A 17,957-nucleotide genomic window follows, 5' to 3' on the forward strand; every position below is an offset into this window, starting at 1 on the left:
AATGTTAACATGACTGCAGTGCAACACATTGCTTTACTCCTTTTGGGGAAAAGAACAACAACTCTGTGCTGCACAAATATGAACAATTACATGACCTACACAATTAGCATTTTACATGTTATACTGTACACCTGTGGCCCTAATTTGTAGAGATTCTGCTTTGGCTGCAGATTGAAATGCCTGGGGGGAACACTTTATTGGACATGTTAAATTCAGAGGCACATTAAGGGATACTAACAGTAAACCAGAAAAAGTGCCAAAACAAACCATACATACTGTGTATAAATATACTGAAATACACTTGTGCAAGCTTGTTTCGCCATCAAATGACCAATTAACACTTTTAAATATATTGAAAACATTTTAAAATGTAACATGCAATAATATTTTGCCATGTAGGCCATCACAAGTAAAGAATGAACAAAATAATGTGCCAGGATATTGAAAAGTAGCAGCAGGTCCAAAGACCACACTCAGTAGTGAAAACTAGGAAAACCAACAATCATATTCCAAAACCACAAGATGGAAAAACGATCAATTTCTTTCAGTAAACAGAGAGCACTGGCAAGTCCAGAAAGATCTGATATCCTTCTTCAAGGAATGGTGATATGTTTTGCTACAATGAATACTTCCAATGAGCAAACCTTGAGCACAAGTTAATTGTTTCCCTAAAGAATGGAGTTGAGATCACTTTTCCTTTATTTATGCTTAAAGTGAGTCATTTAAAACTGCACAATAATCTGAGAGCAATTCATTAGGCTGGGTTACCTTTTCAAAATAATTACAAAATAAGTGCAAAATATTTGTTTCAACTATGCAAATTTTCTGTTTGTACTGTATACAGTGCCTTGCGAAAGTATTCGGCCCCCTTGAACTTTTCAACCTTTTGCCACATTTCAGGCTTCAAACATAAAGATATATTTTTTTTATTTTATGTGAAGAATCACCAACAAGTGGGACACAATTGTGAAGTGGAACGAAATCTATTGGATTTTTGAAACTTTTTTAACTAATAAAAAAATGAAAAGTGGGGCGTGCAAAATTATTTGGCCCCCTTGCGTTAATACTTTGTAGAGCCACCTTTTGCTGCGATTACAGCTGCAAGTCGCTTGGGGTATGTCTCTATCAGTTTTGCACATCGAGAGACTGAAATTCTTGCCCATTCTTCCTTGCAAAACAGCTCGAGCTCAGTGAGGTTGGATGGAGAGCGTTTGTGAACAGCAGTTTTCAGCTCTTTCCACAGATTCTCGATTGGATTCAGGTCTGGACTTTGACTTGGCCATTCAAACACCTGGATACGTTTATTTGTGAACCATTCCTTTGTAGATTTTGCTGCATGTTTGGGATCATTGTCTTGTTGGAAGATAAATCTCCGTCCCAGTTTCAGGTCTTTTGCAGACTCCAACAGGTTTTCATCCAGAATGGTCCTGTATTTGGCTGCATCCATCTTCCCCTCAATTTTAACCATCTTCCCTGTCCCTGCTGAAGAAAAGCAGGCCCAAACCATGATGCTGCCACCACCATGTTTGACAGTGGGGATGGTGTGTTGAGGGTGATGAGCTGTGTTGCTTTTACGCCAAACATATCGTTTTGCATTGTGGCCAAAAAGTTCGATTTTGGTTTCATCTGACCAGAGCACCTTCTTCCACATGTTTGGGGTGTCTCCCAGGTGGCTTGTGGCAAACTTTAGACGAGACTTTTTATGGATATCTTTGAGAAATGGCTTTCTTCTTGCCACTCTTCCATAAAGGCCAGATTTGTGCAGTGTAAGACTGATTGTTGTCCTATGGACAGACTCTCCCAACTCAGCTGTAGTTCTCTGCAGTTCATCCAGAGTGATCATGGGCCTCTTGGCTGCATCTCTGATCAGTCTTCTCCTTGTCTGAGCTGAAAGTTTAGAGGGACGGCCAGGTCTTGGTAGATTTGCAGTGGTCTGATACTCCTTCCATTTCAAGATGATCGCTTGCACAGTGCTCCTTGGGATGTTTGAAGCTTGGGAAATCTTTTTGTATCCAAATCCGGCTTTAAACTTCTCCACAACAGTATTACGGACCTGCCTGGTGTGTTCCTTGGTCTTCATGATGCTCTCTGCGCTTTCAACAGAACCTTGAGACTATCACAGAGCAGGTGCATTTATACAGAGACTTGATTACACACAGGTGGATTCTATTTATCACCATCAGTCATTTAGGACAACATTGGATCATTCAGAGATCCTCGCTGAACTTCTGGAGTGAGTTTGCTGCACTGAAAGTAAAGGGGCCGAATAATTTTGCACGCCCCACTTTTCATTTTTTTATTAGTTAAAAAAGTTTCAAAAATCCAATAGATTTCGTTCCACTTCACAATTGTGTCCCACTTGTTGGTGATTCTTCACATAAAATAAAAAATTTATATCTTTATGTTTGAAGCCTGAAATGTGGCAAAAGGTTGAAAAGTTCAAGGGGGCCGAATACTTTTGCAAGGCACTGTATCACTGAATATTACCATGTACTTCTCATGCCAATATTTTACTGGCTAGAGTGTCCAGTAGTTAAAATAATCTTTTTACAACAGGGACCTGATTCAAAGCCCATTTCCTCCACTTGTTGATTATCAGAAACTTGTGTTCAGACAATGCAAACTAATGTCATACTATACCTCCTTTTCTGTGTACATTGCTTTGGAGAAGCACAAATGGTTTATTTTTTATTAAAAAATAGTAATTCAAGCCACAATAAAAGGTCAAGGCAGAAATCTCAAATGCAAATTAAATTATAACTAAATCTTCCAAATTCAGACAACGGGTATAGTAAGAAAAATTGAGAATTTAGTTTGGGTGAGGATAAACCGCTACAAGTAATTGTACTGATCTTAAATGCCCACTTAGGGAACATTACTCTATTTTGCTACTTTCCCCATAGACTGTACTCATTTGTACTGGGATCAACATCCCCACACTGGACAGTTTTAGTTTTAGAGACAGTTTAGAGTAGCTAGTCATCCCTAACCTGCATGCTCTTGGGAAGGTGGGAAGTAGCCAGAGTCCAGTGAAAACCCATTTGAACCCAGGAAAAGGGGTGCTCCACACAGAGAGGGGGTCGAGTCCAGAATCAAACCGAGGATCAGGAAGCTGCAACGCAGGGGTGCTTATAACCACACCACCATGATAACTGGTTGGCAAAGTCATGACTGGTTTGGCTGAAGTTGCTTGGCTTGGAATCACATTCCCTGTGGACACGTCAGTTGTGAAAGTCTACAACAAGAGACAGGAACTTGCTGGTTTTAATCTCAGATGAACCAGAATAAGATGAAAAGCAGAAAGCTGCCAGTTCAGATTGCTGTGGGCTTGAGTACTATTTTGTATATTCTGAATGCGGTAAATTTGACTTTCCAGCCTTTTCTGGAAAGGTTGAGTGCACGTCTGTGAAAGTTAAATTGATTAAAGTAGCTTGTACTTGGGGATTGCCAGACCAATCCAACATTGTAGCAGTTCTGTTAGCGATGTGCCCTGTGACTTTTCTTTTGATGAATCCCCTACTTATACATAAAACAAAAAGCTGAAGTGAGTAATAGCAATAGGAGCTGAAACTGTTTTCTCAGCAATAGGAGCTGAAACAAAAGTTTGAGAAACATCTGTAAATAATCTCTGATTGTTGATTCATTGAAAAACATCCCCGTAGAGCTAGCTAGGTACTACATAAACTTGAACTATTTAAAAGTGCACAGTTGGATTGGTTCATATTTAATTATCTTACTATAAATAACTTGTCTAGATAGCACATTACTAAAAAAATATTTTAAACAACTGCACCCCTATCAGTAGTACAGTGGAACTCCATTAAATTCTCCAATTAAATGAGTCATTTCTGAAGGATCATCCCAGAAGATGGATTTTGAAAAAGACTGAATTACAATTTCCTCCTAAGGTTGTGTGGTTTAAATATCTACAAGTTCTTCTAGTAAGCCTTATATAAAATGCAAGTTTCAGCTTTTAACTAATGTAATAAATAAACACTTTTTTCATAGCATTTATACATTTTGTATGTATACTGTACTTCACGTTTCTTACAACCCACATGCAAAACCCTGCACTCGCCTACATTCAACACCACCGTGTTGAAGATAAAATGTTATCATTTGCTGCTTCTACAGTGCTAGCTGTCTTTTAATTTATTATCTGCATCCCTGACTAGCTTGCTAACTGTACCAGAAACAAAAACATATATAATATAATATATTGATATAAAATAAGAAATGCAGTGAAACTAGTACACATCCCACCGCTAAACTATTAATTACTTTACCCCAAATGTGAGTATTTACCTCTTATCAGAATTAGTACATCAGCCATTGCTCTTTCATTGTCTAGAAGTTTCCTGTTTCTGTCTATATATATTTTTACTTCATTTGCTGTTGTATTACTGAAAGAACATTTATTTGGTCTTCCATAGCAACATTCCTTTAAACGTCTCTTTTGGCCTTTATGTCCTTTTCACCTGTGCTTGCAATTCATTGGACTCTTTTCCGTTAACTGGCTCCTGCTGTTTTAATCAGTTTATGAAATGCTTTCAATTTCCCTTTTATTTTTCCTAATTGGACCATTTCAGATACTGTTTTTCAGCTTTTGATTTACTCACTTTTGGGGAAAAAGTCAGTCTGTCCTCCAAAAAGAATCCATTTCATTTTTTCCCCATCCGTTTTCCACTTTATATCTGTCCTATTCCATTTCACTACTCTTAAACTATGTCTTAAAAAGCGTGCATTCCAGAAATTGTAAATGTTTGCTTTGGACTCAACCTGTACAGCTTCAAGGCACACTATTACTAATTGATCACAATTTCGTAATGGTTTTCTCACCCCTGTTTTTCTCACTTGGTCTTGATTGTTTGAAAAGTCAAGATCTGAAGAAGAATTTCCTCTTGCAGGAGTTCTGACAAACTGGGTAAGACAGCCATTAACCATGCCTTACATTTCATTTTCTCCTGCTGATATTTCTAAAGGTCTTTGCCATATGTTGGGAAAGTTTAAATCTCCCATAAAAAACTACTACCTCTTTTGCACATAAATTATTAATTTTACTATACAGTGTTGACTAGAATTCAACATATGTATATAGCATTATATAGCATACCCATAACACTATACTGTTTTTAAATGGGTCTGACCTTCAGATTCAGAATCTCTTGAATCCTCTAGCATACATTTGGGAACCTGAATACTCTATTCCTATTTGACAAATAGGCTTCATCTTCCTCTCTTCTTTCTCTGGAACAGTGTGTATCCACTTATGCGACATTCCACTCCATTATTTTTGGTTAGTCATGTGATACAGAGTGTTTATGAAAAACTTTTAACAAAAAACCCACAGGAATATATTAAAGTGGTAGGAAAAGAAAACTTGAAACCTCTTTTGGACAGAGTTACCCTAAACTATCTTTATAACGCTATGCTGCTTTTGGTAAAAGGAAATTTGGAATTTAATTCTCAGTCACCCTCTAGGCTAAATTTAAAGGGTGCTATGGCAGACAGAGCTATCGTTTTCTATTCCACTGAAATTTGGATCCCACTACAATAGCCTGCAAGGCAGACGATCCCAAATAAGTAATATAAATTTAAATACTGGTTATTTAATAATTCTATTGTATCTGTGTGAATTTAGTTCTTTTAGACATCATCAGTGATAAACTCCAACATGGAGGCTCATCATCACTCTTACTAAAAGAGCAGTTTCTATTTGTGGTTTTATTTTTACTTCCAGTACTGCACATCCCATACTGGTGCGTATCTTTGTCAATGACATTCCAACATTATCGTCTCACAGACTTCATACTCTCACAGGTTTACTAAAGGAACACTGCAGTGCCTCACGTGCATGGCTTTGTTTCTTTCCCAATATTGTTTTTTTTTTTAAACTAAAAACACCTGTGAAGCGTATTGGGTCAATTCCAAAAACATTTTTTGACAAAATGCATGCAGCAATTTTGCCTCAACAGACAAATCACCGATATTTGCCAACTGTGCTGGAACGATCCAAAAGCAGACAGGAGGAGAGCACAATACTTACCTGCTGCACTAAAATTCTGTGCTACTCACTCCTGCATGCTGTGGCGTATACTGCAGTTATGAGCCAGTCCATTGTCATCTGCCATGCAAGATGGAACAGCAGACAGACAGAGGAAACAATTGCTCTTTTTCTTTGTAATTCACTGACTCTCCCTATTTTTCAGGTGTAGAGAACTCCCATTTATGTACATGTGTTCACTAAGTCCAAGGTGTCAAAGGGTTGTATTAAATTCTTAGTGCAGTAGCTCATCTATAATTATCAATTCCCCCCAAAACCACCCCTCCAAGGGAAATTCATGTGCTGTTTTTTGTCAGAGCTTATTAAGTGTTTGAAAATCCAGACAAGTTGACAGCATTTCTGATGACTAAGTGCTTTCTGCTGCTGAAACACCCTGGATGCAATTTGCTCATCTCTGATTCAGACCCCTGGGCAGACAAGAAAGCATTTTTTGCAGGCATTTTATTATTTCCTCTCTCTCTCTCCATTTTCGATTTTTCCATCTGTACAGTGGTTTAATGCTCTGTAACCCTGCATTGAAAGACAAGCTAAAGCCTTGCTCTGATTCCTTGTTAATTGGAGGAGAGGCAAAGCAAGGCTTGTTGCTCTTGAAACCTCGGCATCAAAGAACTGTTAACAGACTGACGAGTCTCAGGTTGTGAAAGAAATCAAGTCAGTCAAGTGTCTTTCTCTTCCAATCAGCCCGTTATGTTTCTGAAACTGTACAACTACACTCATCCATGAGGGTAGAAAAAAAATGGCAAATTATTAAAAATAATACACATTGTACAGTTCAGCAGTTCTTTGTATGTAATTACCATATGCACTGAATCAGACAAAAACCACAAAAATTCCTTTTTCATTAACTGGTTCTGCATTAAGCAATGTAAGCAACTTTCTTATTACACTTGGCTATGATGTGAAACATAACACACAAAGCCTATTTCTCTATAACCACCCAAATCAGAAATTCACTGTGGAAATCAATCTATTATATTGTAGCTATTTTTTACTTTTCCAGAACCCTATTGGAAAAGCAAAATATCAAAAGCCAGGTAGTAAATGCTTATACTCTAATTCCAGGATTATGATGAGCAAAATGAAAAATGGGAGCTGCTACAGCAGAAGTAGGTGATTATGATGTAAATGGAATCACAGAAACTTGGCTTATGGAGAGCGACATGAACGGAAAACCCTGTTAGTGGATTCCAACAAGGCAGGAAAAAAAGGAAAGGCCAATTATTTTTTAATAGTCTTAGATCATGCAAACATCATGCAGTAAAATGAAGAAAATGTAACGGAAGGAACACCTGTGATTTTCACCAGCCCTTTATAAATACAAGTAGCAATCATTCCAATTTATATAAATGGTTTGCTTCGACATCCAACAAGCACTAAAATCAACAACGTAATGGACAGTCAGATGATACATCTATGCAGTGATTGAGAGGAGTGCACTACACTACAAACTCATGATGGAAAAACTGCCAGACAAGTACCTTTTGTCTGCTCTTCTGGAAGTGTTGATACAACCACAGTGACTCTAGAGTTCACACTTCAGGCAGTGGTTGCTGGACAACACCAGACAGCAATGGTAATGGTGAAAAAGAGCATCTGTCGGGATTCATCATTCATTCACAATTGTCAATCCCCTGCTGTCTTCCCAAAGGCTCTTTACTAGTATGATTTCTAACTTATTTGTCTGACACTTCTATCCTAAGTGGCTTATATTGGCACCCATTGACACTGCTGGGTATTTAACGGTTGCGATATGAGTGAAAGGCCTTGTTCAAGACTTTGAACAAGAATTTGAACCCACAGCTCTCCAGTTATAAAGACTGAATCCTAAGCATGCCTCCACACTGCTGCCTGCTCTCCAGGTTGGAAACGGTGACAGACTGCACTGTTGAAGGTCAAAGGTGAGTATATGGCTTCTGTGTAAGCCAGACAGGGGCAGGTTTGTCAGGCTGACTCATTTATAGCTTGTTTGCTTTTGTTCCTCCAAAGCTCAGACTGTTTATGACTCATAGTATTGTGTGCCTGTAGCTAGAGCTAACCTTGCTGCAGACTTTAAACTCTAGCTCAGACCTGTGACAGCTGGGGGAAACCTATTGCTGTTATAGTCCTAAAGGAAGCTGTGGCAGAAAAAAAGGCAAGATGTTCCCCAGTGCAGGTTCTGGGGAGGTGAAGATCTATCCCCTAACAGTTTTTCACTTTCTTGAAAAGGGGTTCTCCTCATGACAGTTTTGAGGTGTCCCTGTTAAATAAGGGACTGCAGGAATAACTGCACTCTCTCTTGAACAGGAGTACTGCAACAGCTCTACAAAGCCCTGATCATATAGAGAAGTAATATGCCTCTTTCGAAAAGACCTGGCTTGGCAGAAAACGCTCTATGAAGTTGGAATACACACTTCACTTCTTAGATACTGTAAAAACAGTACATTCTGGTCTTGATGTCGAGTCCACTTCTCCGATTTCCCCATCATATTTTTCCAATGGAAAAGGAATGGCCTGCTGCAACATCCAACAGCAAGCCTCCTGTCTCGCTCAATATATTATGGTTTAATTGATACATTTTATTGAATTTAAAATTAATTGTGAAAGTCAAGAACTTTTCATTACAGTGAGTACTTAACCTAGGTTCTACACGTCTGGGTGTTAGACACTCCATGAACCCCCTCCCAAAAAAAAATACAAATTTATTTTCCAAGGAAACACTTTTACTCTTAAGATCAAACTTAGTTTATTCCACATAAAAGCAGCAGTATTGAAACCATCGTATTTTATATCATTTGGAACTTCAAAAGCTGATGGCGCTTATACTGTAGCTGAAGAGTTTCCTTTACAGTCTATACACATTTTAAACAAATTCTGACCTGTTTAACACCGTGCTTGAATGATGTGAATACTAATATTCTGTACATCATGCCTACTCCCCCATCATCACACTGCCTAGGGTCTTCCTCCTAGATGGGTATAATGAATGAGATAAATTCTGGTTTTGTTGCTCTCAATAAAACACTCCTAGATGCAGTGAGTTAATTCAAAATGCGCTAGGAGTTTACAACAGAGCATGCTGTTAAAGTAGCCAATTTTATACAACTAAGACAAATAAAAGGGGGAGGAAATACAATAATAATGCAGTTTGCTAAAATCAAGCATGTCTGACTTCTCCCCATGCATCGATTTCAAAATTTAGTCTTCTGGCCACTTTCTTCCACCTTGTCTAGCCAGTCAGGATGCTGGCTGGCATGCAGATATAAGGCAGCGGTGAAGTTCTTTCTCCGAGACGGCTTGCACTTTGCTTCAACTGTAGCTCTGTAATGTGCCCTAAGGTATATAAATGTAAGGCGATTTTTAAAATATTATTATTAGAGCTTGTCGGAGATTATTCTCTATTAGCACTTTACTCTCATTTGGCTCAATGCAGAATGCTGGTGGATTGCTCTGGGTTCTTGTATTTTGTTGTCCTGTATTAATTTGGCACTCACTCATTACACATTGAGGCACTGAGATTTACGAGGACTTTGGGCTTCTACAATACCTTCATTTGTCACGTCTCTTGCCCTGTTTGGAAGACAGGGCCACTGTAAGATTTAGAAAAGATGCTGTTCCAATCCAGACTGTGAGCAAAGATCTTGCTAGTCTAAGCAGTAATGTCTAATCCCACAAGTATTTGATATGAATCACCACATTGCAGCTCCCTTGCCTGCAATCAAGATTTTTGAAGTACAATACTGTATATACTGTAGAATAGCTTAGATAAGTCTAAGTTTCTACAGGACAATTCAACCTGATGGGAAAAAAAGTACAGAGTGTTCAAGACCATGAAATGGAGATTCCAAAACACCATAAGGATGTACTGCAGATGCAAAGTCTACGTGGATTTAAAAAACTGAAGTAATGGTTGCCTTAAAACTCTGCTTTCTTCGAATCTCCAAAAAAAACTCTTCCTGGAATTAACTTTAGGATGGGCACCGAGTTAGAGAGAGGCAAATGACTGCGGCCAGAAAGAAACTATTTAAATAGCTCAGAAGACATCTTGGGGTCAGCCAAAATTAGGAACAGCCACTCAAGAGATGCATCTGCGACCTCTTGATAGGGTTGGACACTGCATTTCTACCAAAATGTGGAAAATGCTTCTGTTACACAGAAGAATGGAAAGATCGCTATTTTTGTCTTTCTAAGCACAGACATTCTACATTTTGCCAAACGGAATCATGACTGACACACAGGGTTGGAGTGGGGGGAACCAACTGAGACAAAAACCACCGGCATGCTCGGCGAGTGTCAATAGACTTCGCAGACTCCCAGAGCTGGTCATGTTCTCCATAATAAAACTGTGATTTTGTGATGCTTTCCCAGGCTTTCCTTGACATTTTCCAGCATTAGAATTTTTTTGGAGTGTAACAGCCCTTTATTAGATCATTTACACAGTTTTTTTTCTTCACCCTCCTACGTGGGTTTCACAGGCTTGCTGCCAAATATTCAACATGGCCCGGTGGTGAGGTTAAGAGCCCATGGACTGGGAGGTCAGAGGTGTACTGTCCTACTGGGGATGATTTCGCTTAGACACGGCTCAAGAGTGAGTTGTCTGGAGCTTACTGGCAGTTTTTATGGAGGCCAAGTATGTCTCGTTTCATTAGAAGAAATAGAAATTGCGCCAAGGCAGTCTTGCATTCCTGAGCCTTTTTATTTAAAAAAAAGTGCCGTCATCAGCATCACAAACTCAGCGGGCACTGAACACGATGCGGGCACACCCAATTGTGAAGCAGGAACTGTAAAATTCTTCCAAGGGCAAGCCTTGTATTGTTTGTCCCAGTTGCAAAAGCAAAACCGGAACTCTGCAAGCACCAGTGGCGTATTTAGTTTTAATCCTAGCTGCATCCTTTCTGAAGACTATCCCACATTAAGGTAATGTTTTAAGGCCCTCCAGTCAGGTCTGCCTTCTGTTTTGTCTCTTGACTTCGAATATACCTGTAGCCGCAAGTTCAGTAACAGGTTTAACGTTTCCTGAAGATGTGTGTGAATGGAGCAAAACTTAGGTTTTTGGACTCCTTTAACCTTGCTTCTAATTTCAAAACTTGGAAGCAAGAAGAAGATGATAAGGATTTCATACATTACAACAATATTTCTCAGGACTAACAAAAAAGGTTATTCAAGGTTGTCTAAAACGCACTGGAACTGTTCCAACTTCACCTTGCACAACTTTTATATAGTAAATCCCTAACCTCCAAAAATAAAACTGTAGTAAGAATCCTAAAGTAATATCAATAGAAACCTTGCAACAATGCAGTTCGTGCTGAAGTTAACTATATTAGAGCTGAACTGAATGGACTAAAGTAACCTTAAACACAAAACAGCATTTTTGGATAGCAAGTTTGTCCCATTACATAATTTTCTTTATAGTCACTCAGCAGTTAGGCCATCTGGTATTATTAAACTACCGTGTCCGAGAAGTAACAGGGGTCTTAATAGTAATATTTGTTACATACGAGGAAAAAAATGTGTTAATTAGCAGCTTCAATAATTGCTGTTGTTCTTGCATGCAAATGTCATTTTACTCTATGGTCCTATGTTATATGCAGTACACTTTTGCTTGCAGTGATTTTTCTGGCCTGAATCCATGAGCAGAATAATCCGATGATCTGCTGCCAAAAGTAATTTAACATAAATTGTTTCTTTAAGTATTTTTCCACCAACTTTTAATATTCCTTCTGCCACAGCCATTTAATGAAAACCATGTGGGTATCGCAAGTGTGCCAGGTGATTTAGACATTATATTTTTCATGTTTTAAGGGAATTTAACACTTCATGGTTAATAACCACAACTGTACATGATATACGTGTGTATAAGCTACTTTTTATTGCATACATACTTTGCTAAGAAAAAAAAAGGAAAATGGGAGAACTCGTATTTTAAAAGGGATTATATAAACCACATAGATGACTTCTGGTACAGTCTTTCATCTATCAGATTATTTCTTTTCATCCTTCCGTTCAGTAATAAAACATTTGTCCACCTGAGTAAAGAAACTGTTTTTTATTGTTGTGAGCTACAACTAAATTCCCTGGTTCCTACAAACAAAGAAGCTTTGAGGAAACATCCCTGCAGAGATCTGGCATTAATGATAGATCAGGGACTAAAGCAAATCTCAGATGTGGGAACAGACTCTATAATAAATATTCCAGTCATCATCAGTAATGTGCATTCATGCATACATAAAGTAAGAAAAGGCCAACTTTGCTGTGTAGCACTAATCCCAGCATGTAGTGCGGCATCTTTAGCAAAAACTGGACTGAGGTGAGCTTTATCACTATGGTGCAAAACGTTTATCCAACAGAATAAATGGAAAAGACCTTGGCTCATTGTATGACATTAACAAATCTATGAACCTACAGTACCTGACATGTCTATTAATAACCCACTTGCCACCTAGTGGTCCACTACCACAAATAAATCGCATCATCATTAATTTGGCTTATGCTTTTATGCAAAACAACTTGTACCCATTTCCACAAGTTTGCAGTTTACTGGAGCAATCCGAGTGCTGTACTTCACTCAAGGATACAGCAACAGCTCTCTGACTGGAATGACAACCCACAACCTTCCAGTTGTAAGTCAATAAGTCTATACCTACTCCTCCACACTGCTGTCCTACACATGCCTACTCACATTACATCACACCCCAAAATATGTGCAGTACATCAAACTTTGAACATGTAAGAATGTAGTCTTGCTTCCTTAACCCATATAGCTTTGCCAGAGTTTTCAAGTCACAGAGAAAAGGCTGAGGTTTCAGATATTTCAGATACTTGGCTAAAGGAGACCTGAAACATGGCAGGAGACCTTCCTCTGAGTTAAACTCTCTTAGAGACTTGGAAGAAATGCCATTTACTCTTAATGGTTTAATCATTAATTAATCTTCACTCAGAGAGCAATTATGAATAAACTGAAAACTATAAAACTGTTCATGGTTTTCAGCCATCACAAATTGATTATGTTCTCCATCTGGCATTTCTAACCTTAACATGTACCAGTTATGTGAGAAATAGATGCATCTTCTGCAAGAAACAAATGCTAAAGTAAAATTTCTGCTGCACAATCAAAAGGTTTTTACAATTTCTGATGACCATCACTCTAATGTGGTGTCCTTGTTCACCAGCTATTAGCAGCTTTGTTGCTGCTAATTTACCACACAAGATTCATGTCTGAAAGGCATGTCTGGTTCTTGTTAAGTTATTTCCCCAAACAAGAAGTAAAACATCTTGAAATCAAAGACTTTCTGAGTAATCCCCCTGGATGGTTGTCTTCAAAGAATTGTTTTGATGGGTGGTTTCTCAAGAAGTACGTAGGAGTCTATTTGTTGTTTCTTGTGCTTGAAATTCATGTACCGAACGCTAGCCATCTCGGTTTAGAGCCGTTAATACTGGAATTTCATTTTCAGGAGAAAAATATTCCTTTTACTGTAGGTGCTGCTGCGTGCAGGGACATCAGCCAAAACAACTGCCAAGGCAGGGTGTAATGTAACCATGTTAATAGCCTCTACTCCATCTTTCCACTTTGTCAGCCTCCTGTGTTCTCTGTTTAGTCCAACAGTATCATAGAATTACTGTATGTTTTTTTTTTTGGTCTTACCTTCCGACCAGGCTGCCCAGGTAAACCAGGAGGACCGAGACGTCCAGGATCTCCCTAAAAGCACACAAATAACATCTTAAACCAGTAGGATCACAAAGCCAAAACGTACCACTACACACTAACTGTCCTCCCCCTCGCACTCTGGCAAGTGGTACCACACTATTAAAGCGCGGACCACTAGACTCAAGAACAGCTTCTATCCCACTGAAGTACGCTAACTGCAGTGCCTCAGACTCAATACACACCTGCGCTCTGCACTTTTTGTGTGGTCTACACTAGTACATATTGATTGTCCCACAACATATTTATTCTTCCCGTCATTATCTATTATGTTTGTAATGTACTGTCTACATTGTGTGGTGTTGTCTGCTGTAGTGTGTACAGTACATCCTGAGAGATCAGAGTGATGAAGAATTCCAAAAACCTACTCCACTCTCTACTCTTTAAATCAGCACAAACACTTAAATTACATGCAGCAGTTCCCAGTCTTATAATGGTTCACTGAAAGTGAAACTCTGCATGTTACCTAGTGACATAATGTTACTATGTCAATGGGAAACAGAAAAAGGACTCTCCGCAAATTAAATTAAAAACTGAAACCATGACGGGAAATTCAGAGAACGCCTGGAAAAGAGAAAGAGCTCATTTTCACTTCTCAACTGTAACATAGTGGATACAGGAAGAATCACTGGCTACCTTTTGGAAAAGCAAACTTGTTCTTTCTTGAGTTATGCTGCACTTTTTTATATGGAAGACTACCTCTAAAATTAGGAACTTGTTTCAGCAACTTACCTTTAGAAAGTATATCTTGCAATGCTGTGTCAAGATCAATTCCTTTGTATTAACTCCTCTTTAAATGCATGGCATTACATGACTTACATTGTGAATAGGAATATAAAGAAAAACACTCACTTTCTGCCCATTAGGTGCTCTACCAGGTGAAAGGCCAGCATCTCCTTTTCTACCCTGAAACACAGAAAGGAAATAAAACCATATTAATCGAAGCAATTTGAATAACCCTATAGTAGAAGGTACAGTAACATGTTGCACTGAAAGGTAACTTTTTCTCTTTCATATGGTAACTTGGTACTAATGCTCTTTTAATGCTTCAAGTAAAATTTTTCTGTAAAGGTTACCAGCTCTAATGAATGGAATCCTATCCAAGGACTATTTCCGTAAGAGATCAGCCATATAACCAATTAAGCCTATAACGATAATTTTATTCCTAGCTTTTCAGATAACAAAAGCACGTTGAGACATTGGAAATTTCCTTTCCGTTCTTAGGTAGTGGGATGCAAATTGCACCAACCCAAGAACTGCAAAGAATTCCATCATAAGACTGAATTTCCTATATCGAGTGATCAGAAACCACCTCAAAATCAGAGCAAAACAATTCTAGAGTGCAGGGATTAGGCAAAGTAGAGAACTATAGTTAGTACATACGTGAAGCTTGGCAAATGTTTGAAAAATCAACTGATAGATACAAGATTATAAGCCATGCAAAATTTGGTGTGACGGCAATAAAAACAAAATTTTTTCCTTGTAGATCAAAGGAGACAGGCCTGAATTGGTTTGAAGATTTCTGGGGAAAAAAGCAACTTCTGAAAAACCTGGAATAGCCCCTTTCTCCTTGTTCTATGATGTTAAAAAGCCTGAAGGTCTAAATGCCAGACATCTACAAATAATGTTTCACTACTGAAGTCAACAGAGTTCCCACATCAAGGCTAAAAGAAGGAAATGAAAAAAAATGATTTTAAAGCACTCCTGTGGTTTCAGTGCTGTTTTTCTTTGTTTAGCCCTAATAAAAAAAATGAAACTGCCTCATAACAGTTTAGCTCATAATGTCAAACACCTTTTAAAAGGACAGTGTCAGCTCCTTAATACGCTTGTTAAAGATGGAGCTCAAGCCAACCTTTACATTAATTCCTTTAATAGTTGTACTAAAAGGGGCAGACAAAAACAAAATAAAAAACATAAAAACTAAAACATTATTAATTGAAATTACTGACTTTTTTAATGGGTGTCTACCCATCAAGAATTTGGCAGCAATTATTAATTCTTCTTAATATAACTTCAGTACACTGAAAATAAAGCATCGGAGGAGGCAGCTAACATGCCTTGTTCATACGAGTTCACCATTTTCTTCTGAAATCAAAACCTTGGATTTTTTACTTTAAAATCTACTACGATGTCTTTAAAAATCTAGTACATTTGATGACTGGTTGCAAGACAGCAAATAAAGGTTTTATACAACTGCTTTATCTGCTTTAAGTTTGACTTGGTTAGTAAAGATTTTCTTTTTGTTTGAAATAAACTTATCCATGATGAATTCTTCCTTCAGTGAACTGTAAACTCCTTCTAACAAGTCTGAAATTCAAGCATCTGTCCTGGTATAAACAACAGTCCTAGCCTGAGGTATTAAAAGCCCTCTTGTCTGTAAAAAAAACACTCAAGGAAAAAAAAAATCTTAAAATTCAGAGATGCTACTTAAACATTCTCCCCGCAGAAATCCAAGTTAAATAAGGGAAAGGCGAAGCGTAACTTAATACAGCTGTCTCTGCACCGAGCCTGAATGGGATAAGACCTGCCAAGCAAGGAGGTTGTAATGAGAGTACAATCACAGTGCAGCCTCTTCTCCAAGGGATCTTTCATTTTTATTTCCGACAAGAACTGTCTGCAAGGCAGCATTTCTCTGCTCAGAATGAATAGTGAAACACAAACTAGACGACGCAAGTGCAAAGTACGTTGAAGCATACAGTATTTAAAACTGAGAAGAGGAAGCACATCTGTAAGTCTAAGGGTTGTGAGAGTGTGGAACAGGAGGCCCAACCATGTTGCTGAAACTGATAACCTGGCTTCTTTCAAGAAAGAACTGGATGAGATCCTTCAACCAATTAAGTACGAACAACCAAATGGGTTAGATGGGCTAAATAGCCTGCTCTCATTTACAGCTTTTTCTATTTTCCATGCTCTGATGTAGAAACTGAATTTGACAGAAGAGCAGATGAGAGAGTCCTGAGGAGTTCTGTGTACTTACACCTGCAACGGCTGTAAAGATCTGCCATGTTCGAAATGAAACTATTCAGACCTCCTATATAAGATCCATAACAAACCAAAACAAGAAACCCAAGTGAGTGTGGAGACAAAGATTAGCACACGCCGCTGACCTTCCTGTGCCTGCATGGGCAACATGTTATGGTTCTCATAACATTTACTGCATTGCTTTGCCCAGTTACTCACATTACTGCCTAGGTTGTACTGCATGACCTCCCCAATGGGTCTAAGGAATTATGAGCTCTAGAATGACATGGATGGCTTCTTGGTCTGGCTGTTAGCTGTAAGAGTACAAGCTAAAAAAAGTCCTTTACATAGCCACACAAATGCATCATATTGAGGGATGTCATCTTTATCTCCTTAGCTCAAGAATACATCTTTAAAAAGGAGTCCATTATCACATATGAAAAGTCTTTTTAACTAATTAACCACAATCGTCTAACAAGGGCAGGGCTGCTATTGAGCATTCACTGGAATAGGGAGCATTTGCAACTGTTTACATAGTTACAAAGGAGAAACAAATTCTCAGTACTTGAGGTATATCCTATTTCTAATTAAATGTGCTACAGCTTAAACAAAGCAGAGAACTCTGGGAAAAGTGGAAAACGGTTATCTTGTGTTGCAAATGTACAATTACACAGAATTAAGATGGATTTAGAGATATCAAAATTTTGATAAAAAGCCAAAGAGTGAGCCCTGAAGTAAATTCTACTTTACATGTTTAAACACTTTTTGGGAAGAGTGTAAAGATCTGCCCCTTTCAATTTACTTCCAGTTAAGCTCCCCAGATCTGCTGTATAGTATGTGTACAATGTGGTTTTTGTATTACCTTCCTTTTTCACAGGGCACAGTTTTTTTAAAAGTATTTTACTTTTCTCAGTAGAATTTTCTAAAATAAAGGTCAGACAAGTCACTGCAGAAATACTGTAGGTTTGAGCAGATTGAGAGAAAAGGGGGTTTGCTTTAGAATACAGAAAGAAAAAGCAAATATGAGCCTTTATGACATTTCATTTCAGTGATCGTATTTCCAGCACCCAGCAGCATATAAACCTTAATATGAGGCCTTTTCTTACAATCACCCAGTTCCCTTATCTGATTCTGGTTTTCCTTCAAGTGTGGAAGATACAGTATGTTCAAGTGGTGAATCATGAAGTGTTGAATTCTTATGCACAGATTCAAGAACACAGCATGTCAGCTCAGATTCTTCAGGAGTAAACAAGT

At 38.3% G+C, this 17,957-nt stretch overlaps 1 protein-coding gene across 4 annotated transcripts in view; it reads right to left on the reverse strand.

Annotated features, from left to right (window-relative positions):
* Positions 1-17,957, reverse strand: part of LOC148643942 (uncharacterized) — a 157,480-nt gene that overhangs the window by 99,095 nt on the left and 40,428 nt on the right. For all 4 annotated transcript variants that reach the window (XM_088615534.1, XM_088615531.1, XM_088615532.1 and 1 more), the window contains exons 6-7: positions 14,595-14,648; positions 13,683-13,736 (exon numbers count right to left, since the gene is read on the reverse strand). In XM_088615534.1, the coding sequence (XP_088471660.1) occupies positions 13,683-13,736; positions 14,595-14,648 (108 nt within the window). The remainder of the gene's footprint in view (positions 1-13,682; positions 13,737-14,594; positions 14,649-17,957) is intronic.

Source organism: Lepisosteus platostomus, chromosome 21 (genome assembly GCF_059453375.1).
Source record: "Lepisosteus platostomus isolate fLepPlt1 chromosome 21, fLepPlt1.hap1, whole genome shotgun sequence".
NCBI classification, from domain to species: Eukaryota; Metazoa; Chordata; class Actinopteri; order Semionotiformes; family Lepisosteidae; genus Lepisosteus; species Lepisosteus platostomus.